The sequence below is a fragment of the Nematostella vectensis genome, chromosome 3, assembly GCF_932526225.1.
Source record: "Nematostella vectensis chromosome 3, jaNemVect1.1, whole genome shotgun sequence".
NCBI lineage: Eukaryota > Metazoa > Cnidaria > Anthozoa > Actiniaria > Edwardsiidae > Nematostella > Nematostella vectensis.
This window is the reverse complement of record NC_064036.1, coordinates 14,850,732-14,870,047: the sequence shown is the minus strand read 5'-3', so window position 1 is coordinate 14,870,047 and position 19,316 is coordinate 14,850,732. Positions and strand designations below refer to the sequence as shown.

General features: G+C 40.1%; 2 protein-coding genes and 1 non-coding gene across 3 annotated transcripts; 1 reads left to right on the top strand and 2 right to left on the bottom strand.

The window, feature by feature from the left end:
* Nucleotides 1-374: 374 nt before the first annotated feature.
* On the bottom strand, nucleotides 375-4,582 carry LOC116604797. Its single transcript, XR_007307148.1, has 3 exons — nucleotides 2,145-4,582; nucleotides 1,842-2,031; nucleotides 375-1,748 (listed from the first exon to the last, which is right to left on the bottom strand). It is a non-coding gene; the product is annotated as an uncharacterized LOC116604797 (transcript).
* Nucleotides 4,583-5,475: 893 nt separating this feature from the next.
* On the bottom strand, nucleotides 5,476-11,345 carry LOC5522179 (actin-like protein 6B). The gene is made up of 14 exons (XM_001642002.3): nucleotides 11,216-11,345; nucleotides 11,064-11,140; nucleotides 10,656-10,734; nucleotides 10,027-10,134; nucleotides 9,709-9,809; nucleotides 9,462-9,574; nucleotides 8,963-9,149; nucleotides 7,428-7,517; nucleotides 7,116-7,177; nucleotides 6,926-7,040; nucleotides 6,661-6,741; nucleotides 6,318-6,413; nucleotides 6,028-6,114; nucleotides 5,476-5,727 (listed from the first exon to the last, which is right to left on the bottom strand). The coding sequence occupies exons 1-14, from the start codon at nucleotides 11,238-11,240 to the stop codon at nucleotides 5,647-5,649; spliced, it is 1,302 nt and encodes a 433-aa protein (XP_001642052.1). The 5' UTR covers nucleotides 11,241-11,345; the 3' UTR covers nucleotides 5,476-5,646.
* Nucleotides 11,346-11,455: 110 nt separating this feature from the next.
* LOC5522301 lies at nucleotides 11,456-18,239 on the top strand. The gene is made up of 6 exons (XM_032367624.2): nucleotides 11,456-14,729; nucleotides 15,173-15,418; nucleotides 15,543-15,716; nucleotides 17,393-17,504; nucleotides 17,629-17,735; nucleotides 17,911-18,239. Exons 1-6 carry the CDS (start codon nucleotides 11,646-11,648, stop codon nucleotides 18,151-18,153), a joined length of 3,966 nt encoding a protein of 1,321 aa, XP_032223515.2. The 5' UTR covers nucleotides 11,456-11,645; the 3' UTR covers nucleotides 18,154-18,239.
* Nucleotides 18,240-19,316: the final 1,077 nt, after the last annotated feature.

The following is a 19,316-nucleotide window of genomic DNA, read 5'->3' as shown; positions in this document are numbered from 1 at the left end:
TCACGCCGATAGTTATTATAACGCCACAACGGATTTCTATCTGTTAGGATTTCACTGATAGTTTATTTTCCTCTGACTTCGACTTTCTCCGATCGAGGGAATGAATAGTTCAACAACAAAATCCAATGAGATCAACAAGAAAGGATCAAATATCCAATGGCTGGAACCGGAATCTAAAGAGTTGTACAAGTCATTTTATTACTTTTATAATAATATCGAGAACATGACAAAAAAATGATGAATGAAATTTGAGAAGATTTCAAGCGGGAAGTCAATAACAATAGCAATCGAGCGCTTTGGTTGAATGAAAGTTTGCCGTAAAACCGATTACTAATAATTTAATGTGTCATTAATCTATTAATACTCACATGAAACAGGATTTGCCTATTATATTTATTATGCCAAGCTTTAATCTGATTTGATTCAAAATAAAATAGGAAACACAGGGAACAGAACAGGCAAATTCGAATGTACGAATTGTTTTGACAATCTCTACGGCGAAAAAAACGATAGAAAACTACCTAGCGATAAGTAAAAAACATTTTTATTTACCTCAATCCCACTTCTCCATGCTAGATTCATACGAGTCCATATTTATCAACCTATGCTACTTCATCGAAAAGTACCTCTAAAGTTGAGTCATCTCTTTCAGTTTCCCATTCAGCGTTGAAAACAACACTTCCAATCCCATTCGTAAATCGTAGTTCTGTAATGTCAAGGTTTTTTTTTTTTTTAATGCTTTCGCCTTTTACAAGTTCAGAATCAACTTCCTTACGGCTGGAGTACACCATAGAAGACTGAACTCACATTTGTGTATTTTCACAGTGTTTTATAGTATTATAAAAAGCTTTGGCTGTGTCTCCTTTTCACCAGATGAGCCTTCGACGATCGGTTCGCTATGCGCTCTGATAGTGATATGGCGGAAACTCGCATCCACCTTCCTCAAAAACAATCTCAAACTCCTTGTTGTTTTCTTCTGTTTAACTCTGTTTAACTTTAACTTTTATTGTCACTGGGGTCTGTGAGCTCTAAGCCTCCTGGCCTGGTACTTTCGATCGACGACGCCATTATTCGACTGAGTTCTGGTGCTTTGATTTCGGATCTCCTTATAATACGATTTAACACTAAAATTTCGCGCCGTACCATGGTTGTGAAGTCGCCACAGGCCTCCAACGGTCCAAATTCGGCCCCAGTCCGCGAGACATTTTCTTTCGGCGGAACTTTAAAAAAAATCCAAAAACCAACAAAAATGAAGCGCCTTTTTTTATTCAGGCTTGCTACTTAACCTCTAGACTTATGTTTTAGCAAAATAAAGTTTTCGTTTCTGACCTAGTTAAAAAGAGCCGTTTTTGTATTTGCTCAGTACAGCCTTTATCTTGACTTCACTGGTCGCGGACGGGCTGATTGACCCTAGCGCAGGTACGCAGAAGGTCATGCACACTACCAGCCGCGTAGTCTTTCCAGCCTTTGAAGATGATGGCCTGTGTGTTTCTGTAGCGCTTTCTTCGGATGCGCTGCAGTTTGCGGTCTGCCACCAGGAGCATCTGCAGGTGAACCAGTTTCGACTCCTGGTAGAGGAGCTGAACAAGCTGGTAGAGGGGCAGGTGCTGGCGGTTGAGCGCTTCGTGCCATCCCTCTACATCGTTGTTCGTTCTGATGGCTTCGCCGTATACGCTCCAGGCCTCGGGGGGGGGGGGAGGTGCTATACACCCAATTCCCGGCAAAATAACCAATAAGGTCGGACGGACAAGGAGCCTTCGGTCACCGCCGAGCTCCTGGACCTAAAAATACACAAATTGCAGGAAATGTTTAGGAAGCACTCAAGTATAAATAAAGGATACCTGAAAATCTAAAGACATCTAAAGGATCTTTAGCCAGACAGCTCGCGTCCAGTGGAAGGCACACCCCCTTTATCGTCACATCGTAGCGGCTGAATTCTAACCTTGCCGCCGGCCAGATTGCGCGCTCGAAGTCTGTCACGACTTTCTCTATACAGACGTGCGGAAGTAGATGGAGGATGCTTTTAAACACCTGCAATTTCACAAACAAGACAATTTGATGATTAGTGTATTGTTAACTTGATACGGTTACCTCTCCTCGTCAGTCGATTGTTTTAATTTATTTATACATGGTATTTATATTACCTTTCTACAGTCCTTCTTTTTGCTTCCAGACATCACCGCAAACACAAAGGAACTTTCTTTACGCATTCCCCCTTCTTACAAAGGCGTTGATGGTGAGTAGCTGCTTTAAACGGCTCCCTCGCCAGCTTAAATGTGCCGTCCACGTACCAGGTCTTGGCATCGGCTAGCGTATCAAGCTATTCTTTGCTCGCGAAGATGAGATGTCGTCTCCGTCCGGCCTTCCACGTCTCCCACGAAGAAGGACGGATCCTACATCACGTCATCCCTAAATTCGAACTCTAGATCTACGGGATCTTCTGACCGCATACTCTGATGCCGCATCAGGTGGTTAGCGTTGCGCGCAAGATATTCTGGGCGGGCCAGGGCTCATCCGTCAGTTTCTCTAGTAGGACCTGAAAAATGCAAGAAATAACGATTGTTAGGTTGCGCCTTTTATCATATCCGCCCTCCTTTTTTTCTATTTTCTTCGGATTTTCTCTATTAGTCTTCAGTAGCGGATCTACATGGGGGGAAGGGGGGGTTAGGGGGTTTAACCCCTCCTCCTTGGGGTGTCTTTTTTTATTGTTTTTTATTGTATCTTTTCATTCCGAAATCATTACGAAGGTAAAATAATGACGAAAATTTTGGGACCAGAAGCAAGATCCGCCCCTGGTCTTATCCCCGACTATAGACTCCTACTCACCTCGGGTAGGACACCAGGAAAAGGAAATATCCTCCACGACGTGGTAATCCTTTTGCTGGTGCGGTGCGGCATTACAGACGGTAGTCGTTATATCGCGTACAGAACTCCTCCACGTTTAACACGGCCACGAATTCCCGAAGTCCCACCGCCCGGTCGCTATTCGAGTGGTCATGGATGGACAACACACTGAACTTGCCCTTGTGACTCTGGGAATAGTTCTTTGTGCCGTTTTGATTGTGGCGGACCTGCTTGACCCCAGAGCTAGCGTCTGATCGGACCTCCTCATGCATGGAAAGCTGTTGGAGTATCACGTGGTGCGCTAGTGGGGTCATGGATTTCAGAGATTGGACAGACTTTTCTCATCCTTATTTAAATTATTCAGCAGGACGCCAGCCAACAAAATTACTTAAATTTGGTCACATGATGATACTTAAAATCTGGTTATTCCAGTGTCTTAAAGACGGGGAGGGTATTGAATTTAACAGGGAAGAGCTGGGGGTGAAGTACTAGGACTGGAACAAAATTAATTTAGTTCAGGGACAACAGTCCCTGAACTGAAATAATTTTGTTCCAGTCCTCGGACTTAATTCACTAGTCACAACCAGCACTTTATAATAAAATGTAAGCATGGGACGGTTGAAGGTAAATTATCACGTAAAATACAAATATACACTTATGGCACGTTTGACTTGTCCAGTATATTAACATCTGTTCGGTGAAAAGTGCTCTCAAAAGGTGGCGCTTACGACCAGCCAAGATCATATATAAATTTCGAGCGGGGTAACGATTACCTGAAAAATGAAAATAAATTAATTTCCAATTAGGATTGCAACTTAACTTCGCTTTAATGTTCTGTGTTTCCAAATGTCATGTAAAAACGGTGCTGTTTTAGAGCGCTACCATAACCCAAATCGCTGATTCAAGTACTTTACCCGAGCAACACAAAGTGGTACAAAATGAAGAAAAATAAATTAATACCCTGTTTATCTGCAACTTCTTTGAAGAATTTTCCGATCCAGAAATCGAGGCAAGGAGCCGACATAGATTCCCATGCGCTGTCGAGGTTTTCAAGATCGGATATTCTTATATTGAAGATTGTGGACTCCTTTGCGGCTATTTTGTTCACTCGGTTAGTACGACAGTTTTCAAACATGTTGACACACCACTTATTCTTGTATCTTGTCGACGCGGGTACAGCTTGCGCCAAAGCTACTTCTTCCTCATCTTTACTTTTGGCTTTTCTGAACCTTTCAAGCGGCCGCACGATTTCGTCTTCGCTGGAATCCATTGCTTTTTGACAGCTTTAAAACATGGACTTTCTAGAAAATAGCATAAACTTGGCTTTTATTCCCAATGGAAGCCTCCAGGGAAATTAAGACAAACGAAGAACGTGACATGTTCTTGACTTTAGATGGACAGTTAGACAAAGCGCATAGAAATGAAAATCAAAGGATGGAGGAGGGAAATTCAAATTTACGTAATTTGGTTGGCTGGCGTCCTGCTAAATAATTAATAAGAATGAGAACTTCTCGGCTGCGCTTCGAACTGGAACTAATCGCGCGGACTTGAAATCCCGTCCAGTCCTCATTGTCGGCTTTGAAATATTACTTCCAAGTCAGGGCTGGAGTTCTGCGCGTTTGTGAGCATGGAGGGCGCAGCAAACTAAAGCCTTGCAAAAGCTTCGTCATTTAACGAAAAAATATCAACAAGTCATCTGGTAAAAGAGCTGCGATGGAATTCAGGCCCGTACCCACGGGGGTGCAGGGGGTTTGAACGCACCCCCCCCCCCCCCCCAACAACGGCAGAAAGTCCACTTTCGGTTCTCAATAGACGTTCTATTCGTAGACAAAACTATAAAGCATAAGCTAGGTCACTCTGGTATGTCATCAATCCATGAGTCAGACCTTTTTTGTAGCTAAATCCAACAATAAACGTTATTTTAAGGGGTGGTCAGATTTTTATCAGAAAACTCACACCCTTCCCCCTCCCCCAGAAAAATTAGGGCCACTTTTTCGGATTTCGCACCCTCCCAAGGAAAATCCTGGTACGGGCCTGGAATTGGAACTATGTGTTCATATTAGCATACTTATCCATGTAAACAATATATGCAGCAAATGAAGAAAACGTTTGGGGGTCTGGTATCGAAAATAACTTTTTAAAGACCTACTCAATTGAGTAAAGATGGTCACCGTCACTATTTTTCTCTTCTGATTTGGTTTGATAGACAGTGAAGCTTCCGCCGCGGTGCGACAGCCTTAAAATAGGAGTAAACTTTCTTGGGCCAAGATACAGTAACTACTATTTTGCGTTAAGCCGTCGAAGATCTCCGACAATTTCACGTTAAGCCGTAGGAGATCTGCCGACTATTTCACGTTAAGCCGTAGGAGATCTGCCGACTATTTCACGTTAAGCCGTCGGAGATCTGCTGACTATTTCACGTTAAGCCGTCGGAGATCTGCTGACTATTTCACGTTAAGCCGTCGGAGATCTGCCGACTGTTTTACGTTAAGACGTTTGAGATCTGGCGACTATTTCACGTTCAGCCGTCGGAGATCTGCCAATTATTTCACGACAAGCCGTCGGGGATCTTCCGACCCCTTTACGTTGGGTGCCGGTTTCCTTACAGCAACCAATAAAGAGACAAAGGGAGAAGATTTATATGTATTTCTGTACATTTTGGTCCTTTTGAATAGTTGCCTTCTACGTGAAACGATCGGACCACCGATCACCTGTTCTCTCGGGTATCTCTATGTACAAGCTTTTGAGGGCAGTTATATTGTCTCTCCGTTGGCGAGCTTGCTTGTGAATGGGTTATTTGACTCAAGGGCACTTTCTCTCCACACACTGCTTGCCCTGGTCATCGTATTCAAGCTTGGATATCCACATCTGTTGGAATGAGCCCTGCAACAGCAAAAATACATAAGAGCATAAAGAACAGAGATAAAGAGATCTATTATATTGTTATTATTTTTATCAGTACATAGGTGCAGTACACAGGCGTGTAGCAAGTGTTTGCCAGGGGGGGGGGGGGATTGGAAGGAAGATGGAGGAGAGGGGTGGGGGTGGGTAGTGGTGCTCAGTCCTAGATATCACATGGAAAAAAGTCTAAAGTTGGCGATTCTTCAATAAGAATAAGAATTGTTTGTTAGTGTGGAACTGAAAACAGTGTCACATCAAATCAACCAAACTATGAACACATACCAACGAGGCGAGAATGGATCCGCCGATCCACGGGTTAAAGCGCTTCTCTACAGATGAATTGTTGGAGATCAACTTCAGCCTCATACTCTGCAAGAAGGACAATATCTAGCTTAGGAATGGGCTTCTGTGGTGGTGGCCTCATGGACCTCATCCCTAGGACGCTCTTATACAGTCAGGGGTGGATTTGGTGAACATCTGACTCTCTTTTTTAGTACAATGCAGATCTAACCTTGACTTTTCTTATTTGGTAAGTGATGGACAGCTTAAAAAATCATTTACGGTATACTTACAGGGGGTGTCTTAGAGACCAACTCCCTGTTGAGGCGCTCAACAAATCCTTGCAATAATGTATTCCCGCCAGTCACAATAACACTGTTGAACAATCCCTTGAAAGAAAGTAAAAGTAGGGTAATTATCACCAATGAAAAACATCAGAAAGTTGATTCGAGCAGTGAAACAGCTGCACTTTGTATACATGTCTGTTTTGTCTTTTTGTCTCGTCTTTGTCCATACAAATTTATGAACTATGTTGGTGTCATCCCTAGATGAGCACTTTTGCCAGGAAATACTGTTTTAATAAAACAAATCCTTTTTTTTTGTTTGGGTCGGAAGGATGAGAAGGGTTTAACTTACCGCTCTGATATCAATATCTGTCATGCCTACGCTTGTGGTGACAACTTGGGTGACACCCATTGCCGTACTTCCCTCAATGCCCTTGAAGCATAAATCAAGTGGTTTAATAATAGGCACAGCATCGCATCATGGATTTCTGTTCTGTGATTGTCTGTTCGTACCTACCTATTTAATTTTTTGAATAAATTTTATATTATGAACTGATCCACCACAACTGATTATACATACATTTCTTTAACTGTTATGGTTTGAGTCATTACTGTACCTTAACATTTGATGGGTCGAACAGTCCCTCACATATCCTGAATCGCTCTAGCCCATAGCTGTTGTTATAGCCATTAGGGAACTCGTATGCTACTAGTGGGATGTTTCCAAGCAGGCTGGACATTTTTAAAAGGGTTAGTATAAGTTATTTAATAAATCAATAGAGAACAGCAAAGGATCATCTAACATACCCCTCGTCATAGGGTCCATCAGAAACTTGAAGAACACTTTGCTGGAAATCCTGAATCACTTCCTATAAGTAACAAAACAACCTTTCAGTTGAGACGGTTCTTAAAAAAAGAATGACTAGTTATGCAAATGTGGGAATTGTGCCAAATTAAAAATGTCGTATTTTCATGCTAAATCTACATCGAATAAAACCATCTTGAGACAGAAAAGGCAATTAAAAAAAATAAAAAGTACACAATAAGCGAAAGGGCAAGATTATATCAGCTAATAGAAATTATTGATTACTTTGATATTGTAACAGTGTATGTACATACATTGACCATATATCTTTGAAATGACTTTGAAACAGAAGGCAGGTTGTTCTTCTTGGTGTATATTGGTGCAGCACCCTCTCTTACAGCTTCCTGTAAACAATAAAACAAAAAAAATATTTATAAAACATTCATAAATCTGTGTGCAAATCATAGCCTATTGATCATAGATGTGTTGCTATTACCTCTCTAAGGAAAACCAAAAAAGACCACCATCACCATTTTATACAGTATGCTCTTTCACAATACTGAGTCACCCAAAGCACCCATTTCCGTTGGCTAATTCAAACTAGTAATTTTAACACATTGACCCCTGAACCGGCCTGTACCGGCTTTGGGAAGTACCCACAACCCAAAAAATTCATAAATTCAAAATAAACACAACAAGATGAAGATACTCAGGCATCAGTCTAAGGGATAAATGGTCTTGCAGATATGCATCCAACCAAGGTGTTGGCATCTACTCTTAAGCCAAATAATAGCACAGGTTCTTTGACAAATCTCAAATCGAACAAGGAGAGAAAAGCAGAATCACCCCTCTCAATAAAACGCTCAAAATACCACACAAGGGAGAGAGATCAGCAAACACAGCTCAAGACACAAATAGATACCTTTATTCTGATCCACCAGGTACATTTCCTTGGCCTCAAAACACAATGCCCATTCCTTGAAGGATTGTACAACCACGAAAATATGTTTACGTATTGCAAAGCATTCTGGGAGATACAGGGGAAAATTCACGAGGGGAGGGCCAGTCAACACTCCTCTCCCCAAAGTCAGATGGTTTTTTATAAGTCTTTTCACCCCGAAGCCAAACGAATCAATTCCAGGCCATACAGACCCAGAATAGCAGTGTAAACAATTTTGGAATCAATTTGGTTTCAGAAAAGACAGCATTTAGGAGAGCTGTGGTGATTCATTAGAAAATTATTTTCTCATCCGGGCAAAGCCAAACAAGAAAAAATCATCATGAATCCACCTTTGCTTGCAAATATCCATAAGCAAAGCACTCAATTATGCCCCAAAAGACTTCATGATGTCCTGAGACACTCTCCTAATATGCTCACAGCTGTATTTTTGATGAAAAATACAAGCAACCATCAACTTGTGCTGGCTTCAGCACATCGACGAGGGATTAAAAGTGGGGACCGCAAAGCACTGTTGGAAAGCTTGGATACCGCTGACTAGGTGCAGCTGTGTTTGACTTTGACGGGCTGTATAAAACTCAGAATAGGGGGGGAGGTATCTGTTTTCAGTCTGTTTTTTGTAAATTCAGCTCCAAAAAAGCCAGGAGTCAATGGGTTAATATATATTTTTTTAAATAAAGTACAGCTTATCAAACTTCAAATTTGGATGGTCATTTTAAAGTTTGCTTGCAAATACTGTAAACTGTCATGTTTTCATTTGCTAACAATGACAAAATTGGTTGATCAACATTCTTTAACTGAATTATCAATCAATCAGTTTGTCAATCAGAGTTTATTCAATACGATAATCACACATGCAGAAAATCTGAATCCAATGAAAACTATACTGACCTTGCTTGCAACCATATATGGAGGGATGACCTCTACATTAGTTTCTTCAAACATCTGACGGCACTGAGCTGTGATAAAGTCGCCAGCGAGAGGAGACCGGACGATCGCCTGCTGCAACACATACCCATCATGCACTGGGACTGCGCTGGTTTGGGTTGCACCAGAGTCGATAACAAGCCCGTTGGATCTGTCACATGACAACAAATCATTAGAAGGTCTAATAAGACATTTTATACCTTTTTGCAGGAATATGGTAAGAGGGAACACCTGACTTTCTATTGGGACAGACACTTGCTTAGAATGGAGATGCTTATAATTAGGATGTACTGTATAAAAATTCCACAATTTTGATTCAAAGTGATTTCAATACTAAAAGTACATCATTTGCATTTTAGGGCTTTTTGCTGCATAAAAAGATCTGTCAGACTGTAATTCTTTAATAAAAAAAGGCAAATGAAATCATGGACAAATAAATGAGTTGTACTGTCAGTTACTCTACCTGCCATTTGCAAAAGCTGTCAGTACAGAATTCTTGCACAGAAAAAAAGCAGGAACATTGTACTTTTCAAACATAAGTTCAGTAAGTTTCTCTCTTTTTATTCTCGTATTCCACTGCAAAAAAAAGAAACCAAACAAAGGTTTAGGAAGTTCAATAGATATATATATCACAATAGCAAAAAATTGAAATATGTCAGTGGAAAAAGAAAAAAAAAACATGCTCCTCCTTTATCTAAATGTATACTCACGGCAGCCTCTGACATGAGCAGTGGGTGAAGGGCGGAGTCAGACTTGATGTTCTTACTGTAGATGTAATCTAAGATCTTCTCGAAGAGGTCCCAGTCTTCAACTACAATAAAAAATGAATTAATAAAATATGCCAGACAATCCTATTTGTGTCAGGCTTTCTTTGAAGAAGTTTACCTCATGATTTGTATTAAAAGTTCAAACTACACCACTATTTTTGGTGTTTGCTTGTGGAAACTATTAAGTGGGCAGATTTTATTAACTTACACCACTTCCTGAGAGTGTGTGCTAAGAGAAAGTTAACTACCAAAGATACGTACTCATGCCATCCTTAATAGGCGTCATTATCTCAACTCCCTCCTTTGCTACATGGACTGCATTTGTTCCAATAAAGTATTTCCTGCCATTATCTTTCTTGGATGGTTTTTCTGTAGAACATTATTTCAATGAGTGTCCTTGTAGGTAACAAAAACACAATAGATTGTGTTGTGAATGACAGTGTATATAATAACTGTATTGGTTGCATAACACTAATAGGGCATGGATAACATCAGAAAAATAGGAACGAATTCAATTGGGAAATTCTAGGTTTATCCACCATGGTGTCATATTTGTGGGTTTCAAACATTAAGCTTCTAACATTCAAAGCCATGTTAATCAATCATCAAAGGCATTTTTAGATGGCACAGTTCATTACTGTACTCACTATCTCTATACAGATTGGATCAGATTGTTTTATCCACAAGTATGTTTTAAGAAATCAATGTATTATAACACAATTATTGAGTTCAGCTTTGTGATATCCATCAAGGCCTAATGCCTGGCCTTTTTCCACTTTTCACAACATTGATTATTCAAGATATAACAAAAAACACATCCTATAATTGTTTATTATCATGCTTGTTTATCAAATCTCCTTATAGTAGGACTAACATGTAATCTTAAAAACCTTCATTAGCTTGGTCTGTTTCCATTGCTTCTGATTTCGTCTCTTCCCCAAACACTCCCAAATGGGTTGGTACATCATACTAAAAACAACAACAGCAACAACAAAATTATTGACTTCTATCCATACTAATAGCATAGTAAAACAGCATAACAGGTGATTTTGTTGGCTGGCTTGACATCAAGCACTAAACTTATGTCATCAGACTCAGCTTTTCAAGCAAAAGAGCACATTAATCAAAAGTGTCAAATAAATTCAAGCTTTTTGACGTGTTTGTGACCTTTTTACTACGTGATTTGCAATACAAAAGCGAAAACCATATCCAAGAGAAAATACAATGCAATATTCAGCATTCTACATATACCGGTTTATTCTAATAGTCCATTCACGTGAGTTTAGCATGTTTTGTACCTTAGGGCAGTCTTCCCCGGCATATCCCGCGCGAATAGTGTGCGCTCCGATGTCAAACACAATAGCGCCAACTTCGTCTGCGAATAAATAGCCAAATCCTTAACACCAAGTAACAAATCAATCCTGATTTACTACTGATATCAACTACCTACCTCCACCGTACACTCCACCACTCATAGCGCGACTTGACGATGAAAATTTATAGTATCTTTTAGCAAAAGTTGTCTAGTCTTTGAGACGCCTGAACGGACGCGGAGAGGGCCTGGATATTAGCGGACAGCGGTTTAAAAGAGTATTACTAACACCAATTAAAATATTTATTTTTGGTTCTTGTCTTTTAGTAAAAATAAATGAAAGCCTGTCTCATCACTTAAAGCAAGTACTTTTTGTGTCTGAGTTAATTTTGTGAAAAGATATACCAGCAATTGTGTCATTTAGACAACCACAGAAGCGTGTTACATTGCAAAGAATGCTGGGAGAAAAGTTTGACAGTAATGAAATGTGTAACTTCTCACCAAAAAACAAGATGGAGGACAGACGACGATAACAAACGTGTTGAATAGTCCTCTTTCCACGTTAATTATGTCCGACAGCGGTATGCAATCGTTGGACGACATACTAAATAATCCACCTCCTCTGGTCCCTCCAACGACAGAACCTTGGCCACGACCACGCTGTACGAGCTCGCAAAGAGCTGAACCCGCTCCTTTCCCAAACTCAATTCTCTTTTCTGGGAATCGAAGACCATCCTTGCTGGAATTTCTACACCCGAATTTTCGAGCGTCTTTAAAGTTGCATAGATCTGAAAGTATTCAAGGAAGAACGAATTCAGAAACAATGCCTACAAGTTCAGAGAATATTGAAAAAGCAGGTGCATCTAATGTGCCGGTGAAATTCGATGTTGGGGGAATAGCAGAAACAACGAAGAGAGCAAAGGCGAGGGTAAGGGCGATTGTGAAGAAAGGGAGTGTTGTTAAAGTTCCTGTATTTCAAACTAAGCAAGGACGAGTGTCTCAAGGGAAAGCAGAAAGTGTAAAGAAGACTGTAGGAACGAAAATAGATGCTGCTGCAAGCAGTCCTGGTGCAACAACCAACAAAAAGGCCAATGAACTACCTACAGGAGCAAACATGGCTTTGGAGTTGTTGTGTAGCAAGAATGATGGAATTGTTCCAGAGAAAAATGCTGCTGACAAGAATGCCTGGCAAACTAATTCAAAAGCATCTCAATGTGTAGAAAATAAGAAAGCTATTGAAGAAATGATAAATGAAATAAGGTTATCTAAACCTGAACACAAGACTCAGAAAATTACAATTCTGTCATCCTCAACAAAACAAGCACCATTTGTCACACTACCAGGATCTGGAACCAGCTGGTCTACGTCTACAATTTATCCAGGATCTGTTGCAGAATCTAACCAAACTATGCACACAAAAGATAAACAATCTGGATCAGGATGTGAATTTAACCAAACTATGAAAAGAGCAGACCCAGGATCTATATCTGAGTCTGTGGATATAGTAGACAAAGTATCTGCATCAGGAACTGGATCTTACCAAACTTTGGAAAGAGTGTATCCAAGATCTTTATCTGAATCTGTGGATATAGTGGATAGAGTATCTGGATCAAGATCTAACAAAACAATGGGTGCAGTGGCTCCAGGATCTATTTCAGAGTCTAATCAAACTGTGCACACACAAGCTACAGAATCTGGATCAGGAACAGTATCTAGCCAAACTACGGAAAGAGTGGATCCTGAATCTGTGGATCTAGTAGATAACATGCCAGCATCAGGATCTAACCAAACTATTCCTACTACAGATCCAGGGTCTATTGAAGAGTCTAACCATATGGTACATGCAAAAGATAAAGAATCTGGATCAGAAAGAGGATCTAGCCTAACTATGGAAAGAGTGGACCCAGGATCTTTATTTGTATCTGTAGATAAAGGAGATAACATACCAGGATCTATATCTAACCAAACTATGTCTACATTGAATCCAGAATCTGTTGCAGATTCAAGCCAATTTATAGATACAGTGGATCCAGTATCTTTATCTAAAGAATCTGGATCAGGAGCTCAATCTACCCAAACTATGTCTACATTGAATCCAGGATCTGTTGCAGAGTTAAGCCAATCTATTAAAACATTGGATTCAGTATCTGTATCAAATCAATCTATGGATCCAGTGGATTCTTTATCTGGATCTGTGGATATATTAGATAAAGAATCTGGATCTAGACAAATGATGGATACAATGGATCAAGGATGTGTATTAGAATCTAATCAAGCTATGCATATAGTGGATAATGGATCAAAATCAAGTCAAACATTGGATACAGCAGATTCAGGATCAGCGTCTGGATTTAACCAAACTGTGGAAAAAGTGGTTAAAAAACCTGAAGCTTTGCCTATAATGCCAATAGAGCAGACATTCGAAGATGATTCCACAATACTGACAAAAAGATCTTCAACAAGAAGGCACATCCCCAAAGGTGCTTTGTTTGGAGCAATTTCTGCTGGGAGGCCAAGACAACTTGGGAGTAGAATTCCTCTGAGGTCAGAAAGCTTCTCACCAAGTTTCAAAAGACTCACTCGACTTCGTGATCCACAAGTTATTCAGCTTTCTAGTAAGCCTGTTTCTGTAACTCACAGTCAAGCAACGACTGGGTTACAAAGTAATGATATTGTCGACTCTGTGGGTGAAATAGGTGATAGTCCTGTTGACAAACTTGACAAGGAATTGTCAGAGATCATAAAATCTTATTCAACAGGACTGGAAAAGCTGCTGAATGATGCTGATGATGCTACAGGTGAAGCGATTGACAAAAATCTGCTAGAAGCACCGCCTATAGAAGATCACAGGGAACTCTCACGTCCAGACACAAAAAGAATAAACACAGCACTGGATAAAGCTGAAAAAAGACGTGATGTTAGAGGCCATCAAGAAGTAATCATTTGCTCTAAAGAGAAAGAAGAACAAAGCCTGAGGGAAACAAATGTATTATGTTTTGAACGTGCTGAAAGTCCTGTAAATAGGACAGAGTCATCAAAAGGCACAAGAGACCAAGATCAAACAAACCAGGAGAAATGTTCTAAAAGTGGCATGCATCAGGCTGATGTAAATGACTCAGATAACAACTGGATACAACTGGATAACAAAACAACTGGAAATAAGACAGAACCTTCAAAAGGGTTAAAGCAACTGCAAGGGGAAACAAATCAGGAAAAAAATCATAAAAAAGGCATGCAGCAGACTTGTACACATGACACGGATAGTGATGAAGGAAGTGGTTCTGTCCAAGAGCTTGTGTTCAGTGATTCTGATGATAAGTCTGATAGCGAGGAGTATGATTACCTTGAAGAAAGTATACATCAAGATGGTCTTGTGGGTGGAGAGTCTGATGGTAGTCAGGCTTGTGGTAGACAGAATGATGAGGACATTAAAGCTGATCAGGAAAGTGAAGAAGGCGAAGTTTTTTCAGAAACGGATGAAGATGGTCAAGTCGTAGACCAACCTACTGACATCAAACAGAAGTCAGAAAATGTTTCGGTCCTGGTAAAGCCTGACTGTAAGCAGGATGCTGTTAAAGAACAGAAGCCTTCAGGCAGAAAGCTGAAGAGGAAACTCTATAAACAAAGGAAAAGACAAGAAAAATTTAAAAAGGTAAGTCTTTTTTGCTGGAGAAGTATTTTATCTTCTTGGTTGTAGTATTTTTTTTTGGGAAGTAAGAATTGAAGCACATTGATTTGTTTGGTAACACACATCAAATCTTGTAGCAGCGACAGTAAATAAGGAGCTTCGTCAAAACATGGCATAAAAAAACGTAAAACGAAAAAGTTATATGCAAACAGTCTCAAGATCCGAAAGCTCTTCTCTTCCACGCACTATGCTGTGTTACTTTATTTTGTGTGTTCGATTTTGGTACGTTATATTTGCGCCAGATAGCTCCGTCCATGCTTATGCTCTTAACATTTTTTTCTTTCCTACTAACTGCTACACGAAACCCTTGACGAGGTGCCTTCTTGCCTGCAAATGAGGCAGGATCTTTCAAAAGTTCAATCAACGGCTATTATTTACTTGTGTATGCTTTTACTGTTAACTTCCAGATCGAAAAGAAAAAAGCGATAAGAGAGCAAAAACAGCAAAAAGCTGCTATCCAACGATATAACCTTCGAAACACTACTAGAAAATGTGAAGATGACAGTATGGCATCTGCGCCTGATCAACATGAAGTCAAGGTCTCTGATAAAGTTGTAAAACGTACTGAAGACGTTAAACCCGCGAAGTCGTCAAGTCTTTTGGACGCTGTTAGCAACATGGCTGTAGACGTGACAGTTGCCGCCAGTGAAAAGGTAATCTATATCGCCTATCTACAACAGGATACAAATTTCTTTTCCAAGCATGTCGTTTTTGTATACAGAGTCTGAAGGGATTTCCTGTATTCATCAGAGTAAGCCTGAGCTTTCATTTTTTAAGGAACTCGTGAAGAAAAAAACTCGGGGAGGAAGCCAAAGTGCCAAAAAGTTGAAGAAGAAAATGAAAAGATGGAGGGATCGGCAGCAAATGCTAGCCCAGAGAGAGACAGCACGACCGCGGGAGCCCCCACCTCGCCCTATCTGCACATTTTACATAGAAGGGCGTTGCAACAAAGTACGTACAAACCTGTTAATTCCTGCCGTTCTTTTCGGTTTTCCTGTGGTATGTTAGGCTTTCTGTGGTTGATTATGTGATACAATCCACAGGAATCCTACAACTAGGTCATGATAAGCCATGAAAGCATCAGGCACTGACGAATTAACTACAGTTCAATGATGAGTGGGTCTTTTTTCCTTCCTCATATTCTTTTCCTCAGATACTTTTACTGACTTGGGTACCCTAGGTCCTCGTAGATTATAAAGGGTTGATATGTGTTTGTGTTTGTCCCAGTAGATGGTTAAGGGTTGATATGTGTTTGCCCCAGTAGATTATAAAGGGTTGATATGTGTTTGCCCCAGTAAATGGTTAAGGGTTAACATACATGATTCTGTTTGCCCTAGTAGATGGTAAAGGGTTAATGCATGAATTGTGTTTGCCCAAGTAGATGGTAAAGGGTTGACATACATGTTTGTGTTTGCCCAAGTAGATGGTAAAGGGTTGATGTGTGTTTCTGTTTGTCCCCAATATATGGTGAAGGGTTAACATACATGTTTGTGTTTGCCCCAGTAGATGTTAAAGGATTGATGCATGATTGTGTTTGTCCCCAGTAGATGGTAAAGGGTTGATATGTGTTTGTGTTTGTCCCAGTAATAGGTTAAGGATTAACAAACATGATTCTGTTTGCCCCAGTAATAGGTTAAGGGTTAACATACATGATTCTGTTTGCCCCAGTATATGGTAAAGGGTTAATGCATGATTGTGTTTGTCCCAGTAGATGGCAGAGGGTTGACATACATGTTTGTGTTTGCCCAAGTAGATGGTAAAGGGCTGATGTGTGTTTCTGTTTGTCCCCAATATACACCTATTTCAAAAAAGGTTGTCAGTGCAAATGGCGAATGGCAAATAGTAAATGGCAGTTCTAAGCCCGAACAGTGCTTCTGGGTACTAATCATTCGTAAAATTAAAGGTGTTAAATAAAGTCTAGCAATGTCAGAGACATTTATTGATGATCTTTAATGGATAATTGTTTGATTTATCCATATTCTTCAGCATTTAGTAGAAATTTTATGAGACCCATGGTTCCTTTCGGTCCTAGAACTGCCATTTGCCGTTTCGCAATGACAACGTTTTTTGAAATAGGTATATGTTAAAGGGTTAACATACATGTTTGTGTTTGTCCCCAGTAGATGGTAAAGGGTTGATGCATGATTTTGTTTGTCCCCAATATATGGTAAAGGGTTAACATACATGTTTGTGTTTGCCCCAGTAGATGTTAAAGGGTTGATATGTGTTTGTGTTTGTCCCCAATATATGGTAAAGGGTTAACATGCATGTTTGCGCTTGCCCAAGTAGATGGTAAAGGGTTGATGCATGATTATGTTCGACCCAGTAGATGGTAAAGGGTAACATACATGTTTGCGTTTGCCCAAGTAGATGGTAAAGGGTTAATGTGTGTTTGTCCCCAATATATGGTAAAGGGTTGATGTGTGTTTGTGTTTTTCCCCAATATATGGTAAAGGGTTAACATACATGTTTGTGTTTGCCCAAGTAGATGGTAAAGCATTGATGTGTATTGATGGTTGATGGTAAAGGGTTAACATACATGTTTGTGTTTGCCCAAGTAGATGGTAAAGGATTGATGTGTATTGATGGTTGATGGTAAAGGGTTAACATACATGTTTGTGTTGCAGGGCAATGATTGCACCTTTCGCCATGAGGGCACACCCACTGGTATCCCCAAGATGTGCAGGTTTTACGCCAGGGGAGACTGCATGAACGAGGAGAAATGCATTTTCATGCACTATATCCTTTTTCGCCTCAATTCACTTTTGATTTTCGGTTCAACTGAGAAGCTGTTAAAATACTAGTTGTTTTATATAGGTACTGGTCCTCGGAATGTAGAATTGTTTCCCTTGACTCAGTTTACCCGCTTTCCCTTGCAAGTATTTCCATAGGAGTCGGTGCAAATATTCTGACGGCTGCAGGTTTTCACATGATGCTTTGACTGATGTCACCAAGGAAATGCTTGACACGGTAAATTATCCGTGATTATTACGTGGCCCCCTTTAGGTGCATAGCCTCCCCCCTATCTTGTAACTGACGGCCATTTTGAATTGTACGACCGAGAGTTTGGATTTAGGGTGCTCGCGCAAAAGTTTTTTATGACATATTTTTCTGTTTACGATAATGAAAGTTGGTTATTTCCCAGTTCCTTGCCGAGGAAAAGGTAGCAGAGATGGCACGCTCCACTTTACAACAAGCGGCCTTGGAAACCGTCACTCCGTTGCCAACAAGTGCAACCATAGAAACGAATACTCGGTACAGCTTGCGCAGTGGGTCTAAGCGACCAAGCCACCTTGACGATGGTACCGGAAGTGACGTTAAATCTGCGAGGAGAGATGAAGGACATGAGGGGAAAGCGTTTGTTCCAGGAATCTTTCGAGAAGTTTGAAAAAAAACTTTACTTTTAGCAAAAAGATGTTAAAAAAAAGTAAAAAAAAAAAAAGAAGAAAAAACAATAAAAACACTTGAACCATATGACGATAATATATTGACGCAGTGGGCTGAATTTTTCGACTATGTCAACAACCAAGTGTGCTCGTCATACCTTGCTAGTCACTGCAGGCAAAGCTTTTGACTGAGCGGCTTTTCTCCCACTTCCACTGTTTAGAAGTTACAAGAGAGGCAAGGTTATAGATTTGGCATGGTGGTAGATCTTGGCATCACGAGTAATTTGCGATAGGGCGCCACGCGCAATTCATATAACAGTTTTATAGAGGTGTAATTTATTATTGCTAAAACGATAGAAATGTACGTAGATTTAATGAAGTAATACCGGCCTAATTACCTTACGAGTATTCTATTATAAACATAACAGGCGACAAGCAATGGCGCTGGTCGGAGAGACGCAAGCGTGAAAAGACCCCGTTATTTTTCAGTCTACATATGAGCGAGCTGTGCATTTTCGTAATAGAAGACCGGTTTTGGGCGGCAGAGTAAGGTGCTCGAGCCTTTTGCGCCCACCCTTACGCGGCTGGTTCGATTACCCTTAAAAAGCCATCCGTGTTTTTTTTAAACACAAACCAATCCTTAGTTTCATTTTTATATAAATTCGGGTCATGTTAATACTAGTTCTCCTGAAATCTTGAACCTGACCCTTGCGCCGCCATGGCAAAAGTATTGCATGCTGAGAAGGTCGATTCTCCAGGTTGGGTCAACGGACATTAAGATGTATCAATTTCAATTTTACCTGTTGCTATTACCTTTTCCCACAAAACACAATAGTGTGTCATTCATAGGTTAAGGATCGTGTAGATCCTCTATGTAACAGGATATCACATCTTGGAGATATCAAAACAATACTAGCGATATTGAAGTCATTTATTTGATATCAAAGAGAATGTATAAAATTAATACAAAAAATAAAATACAATAGAGAACCTAAAAAATCTAATTAAAAAATTAGAGAAAGTTGAAAAACACAATAAAAAACCTTATTTGATATCAAATATAGAGTGCTTGAAATACCATATCAAACAGTTACACACTACTGAAAACAGTTCATGTACAAACTACTGAAAAACCCTTAACTATACGAATAAATATAAGGGCATG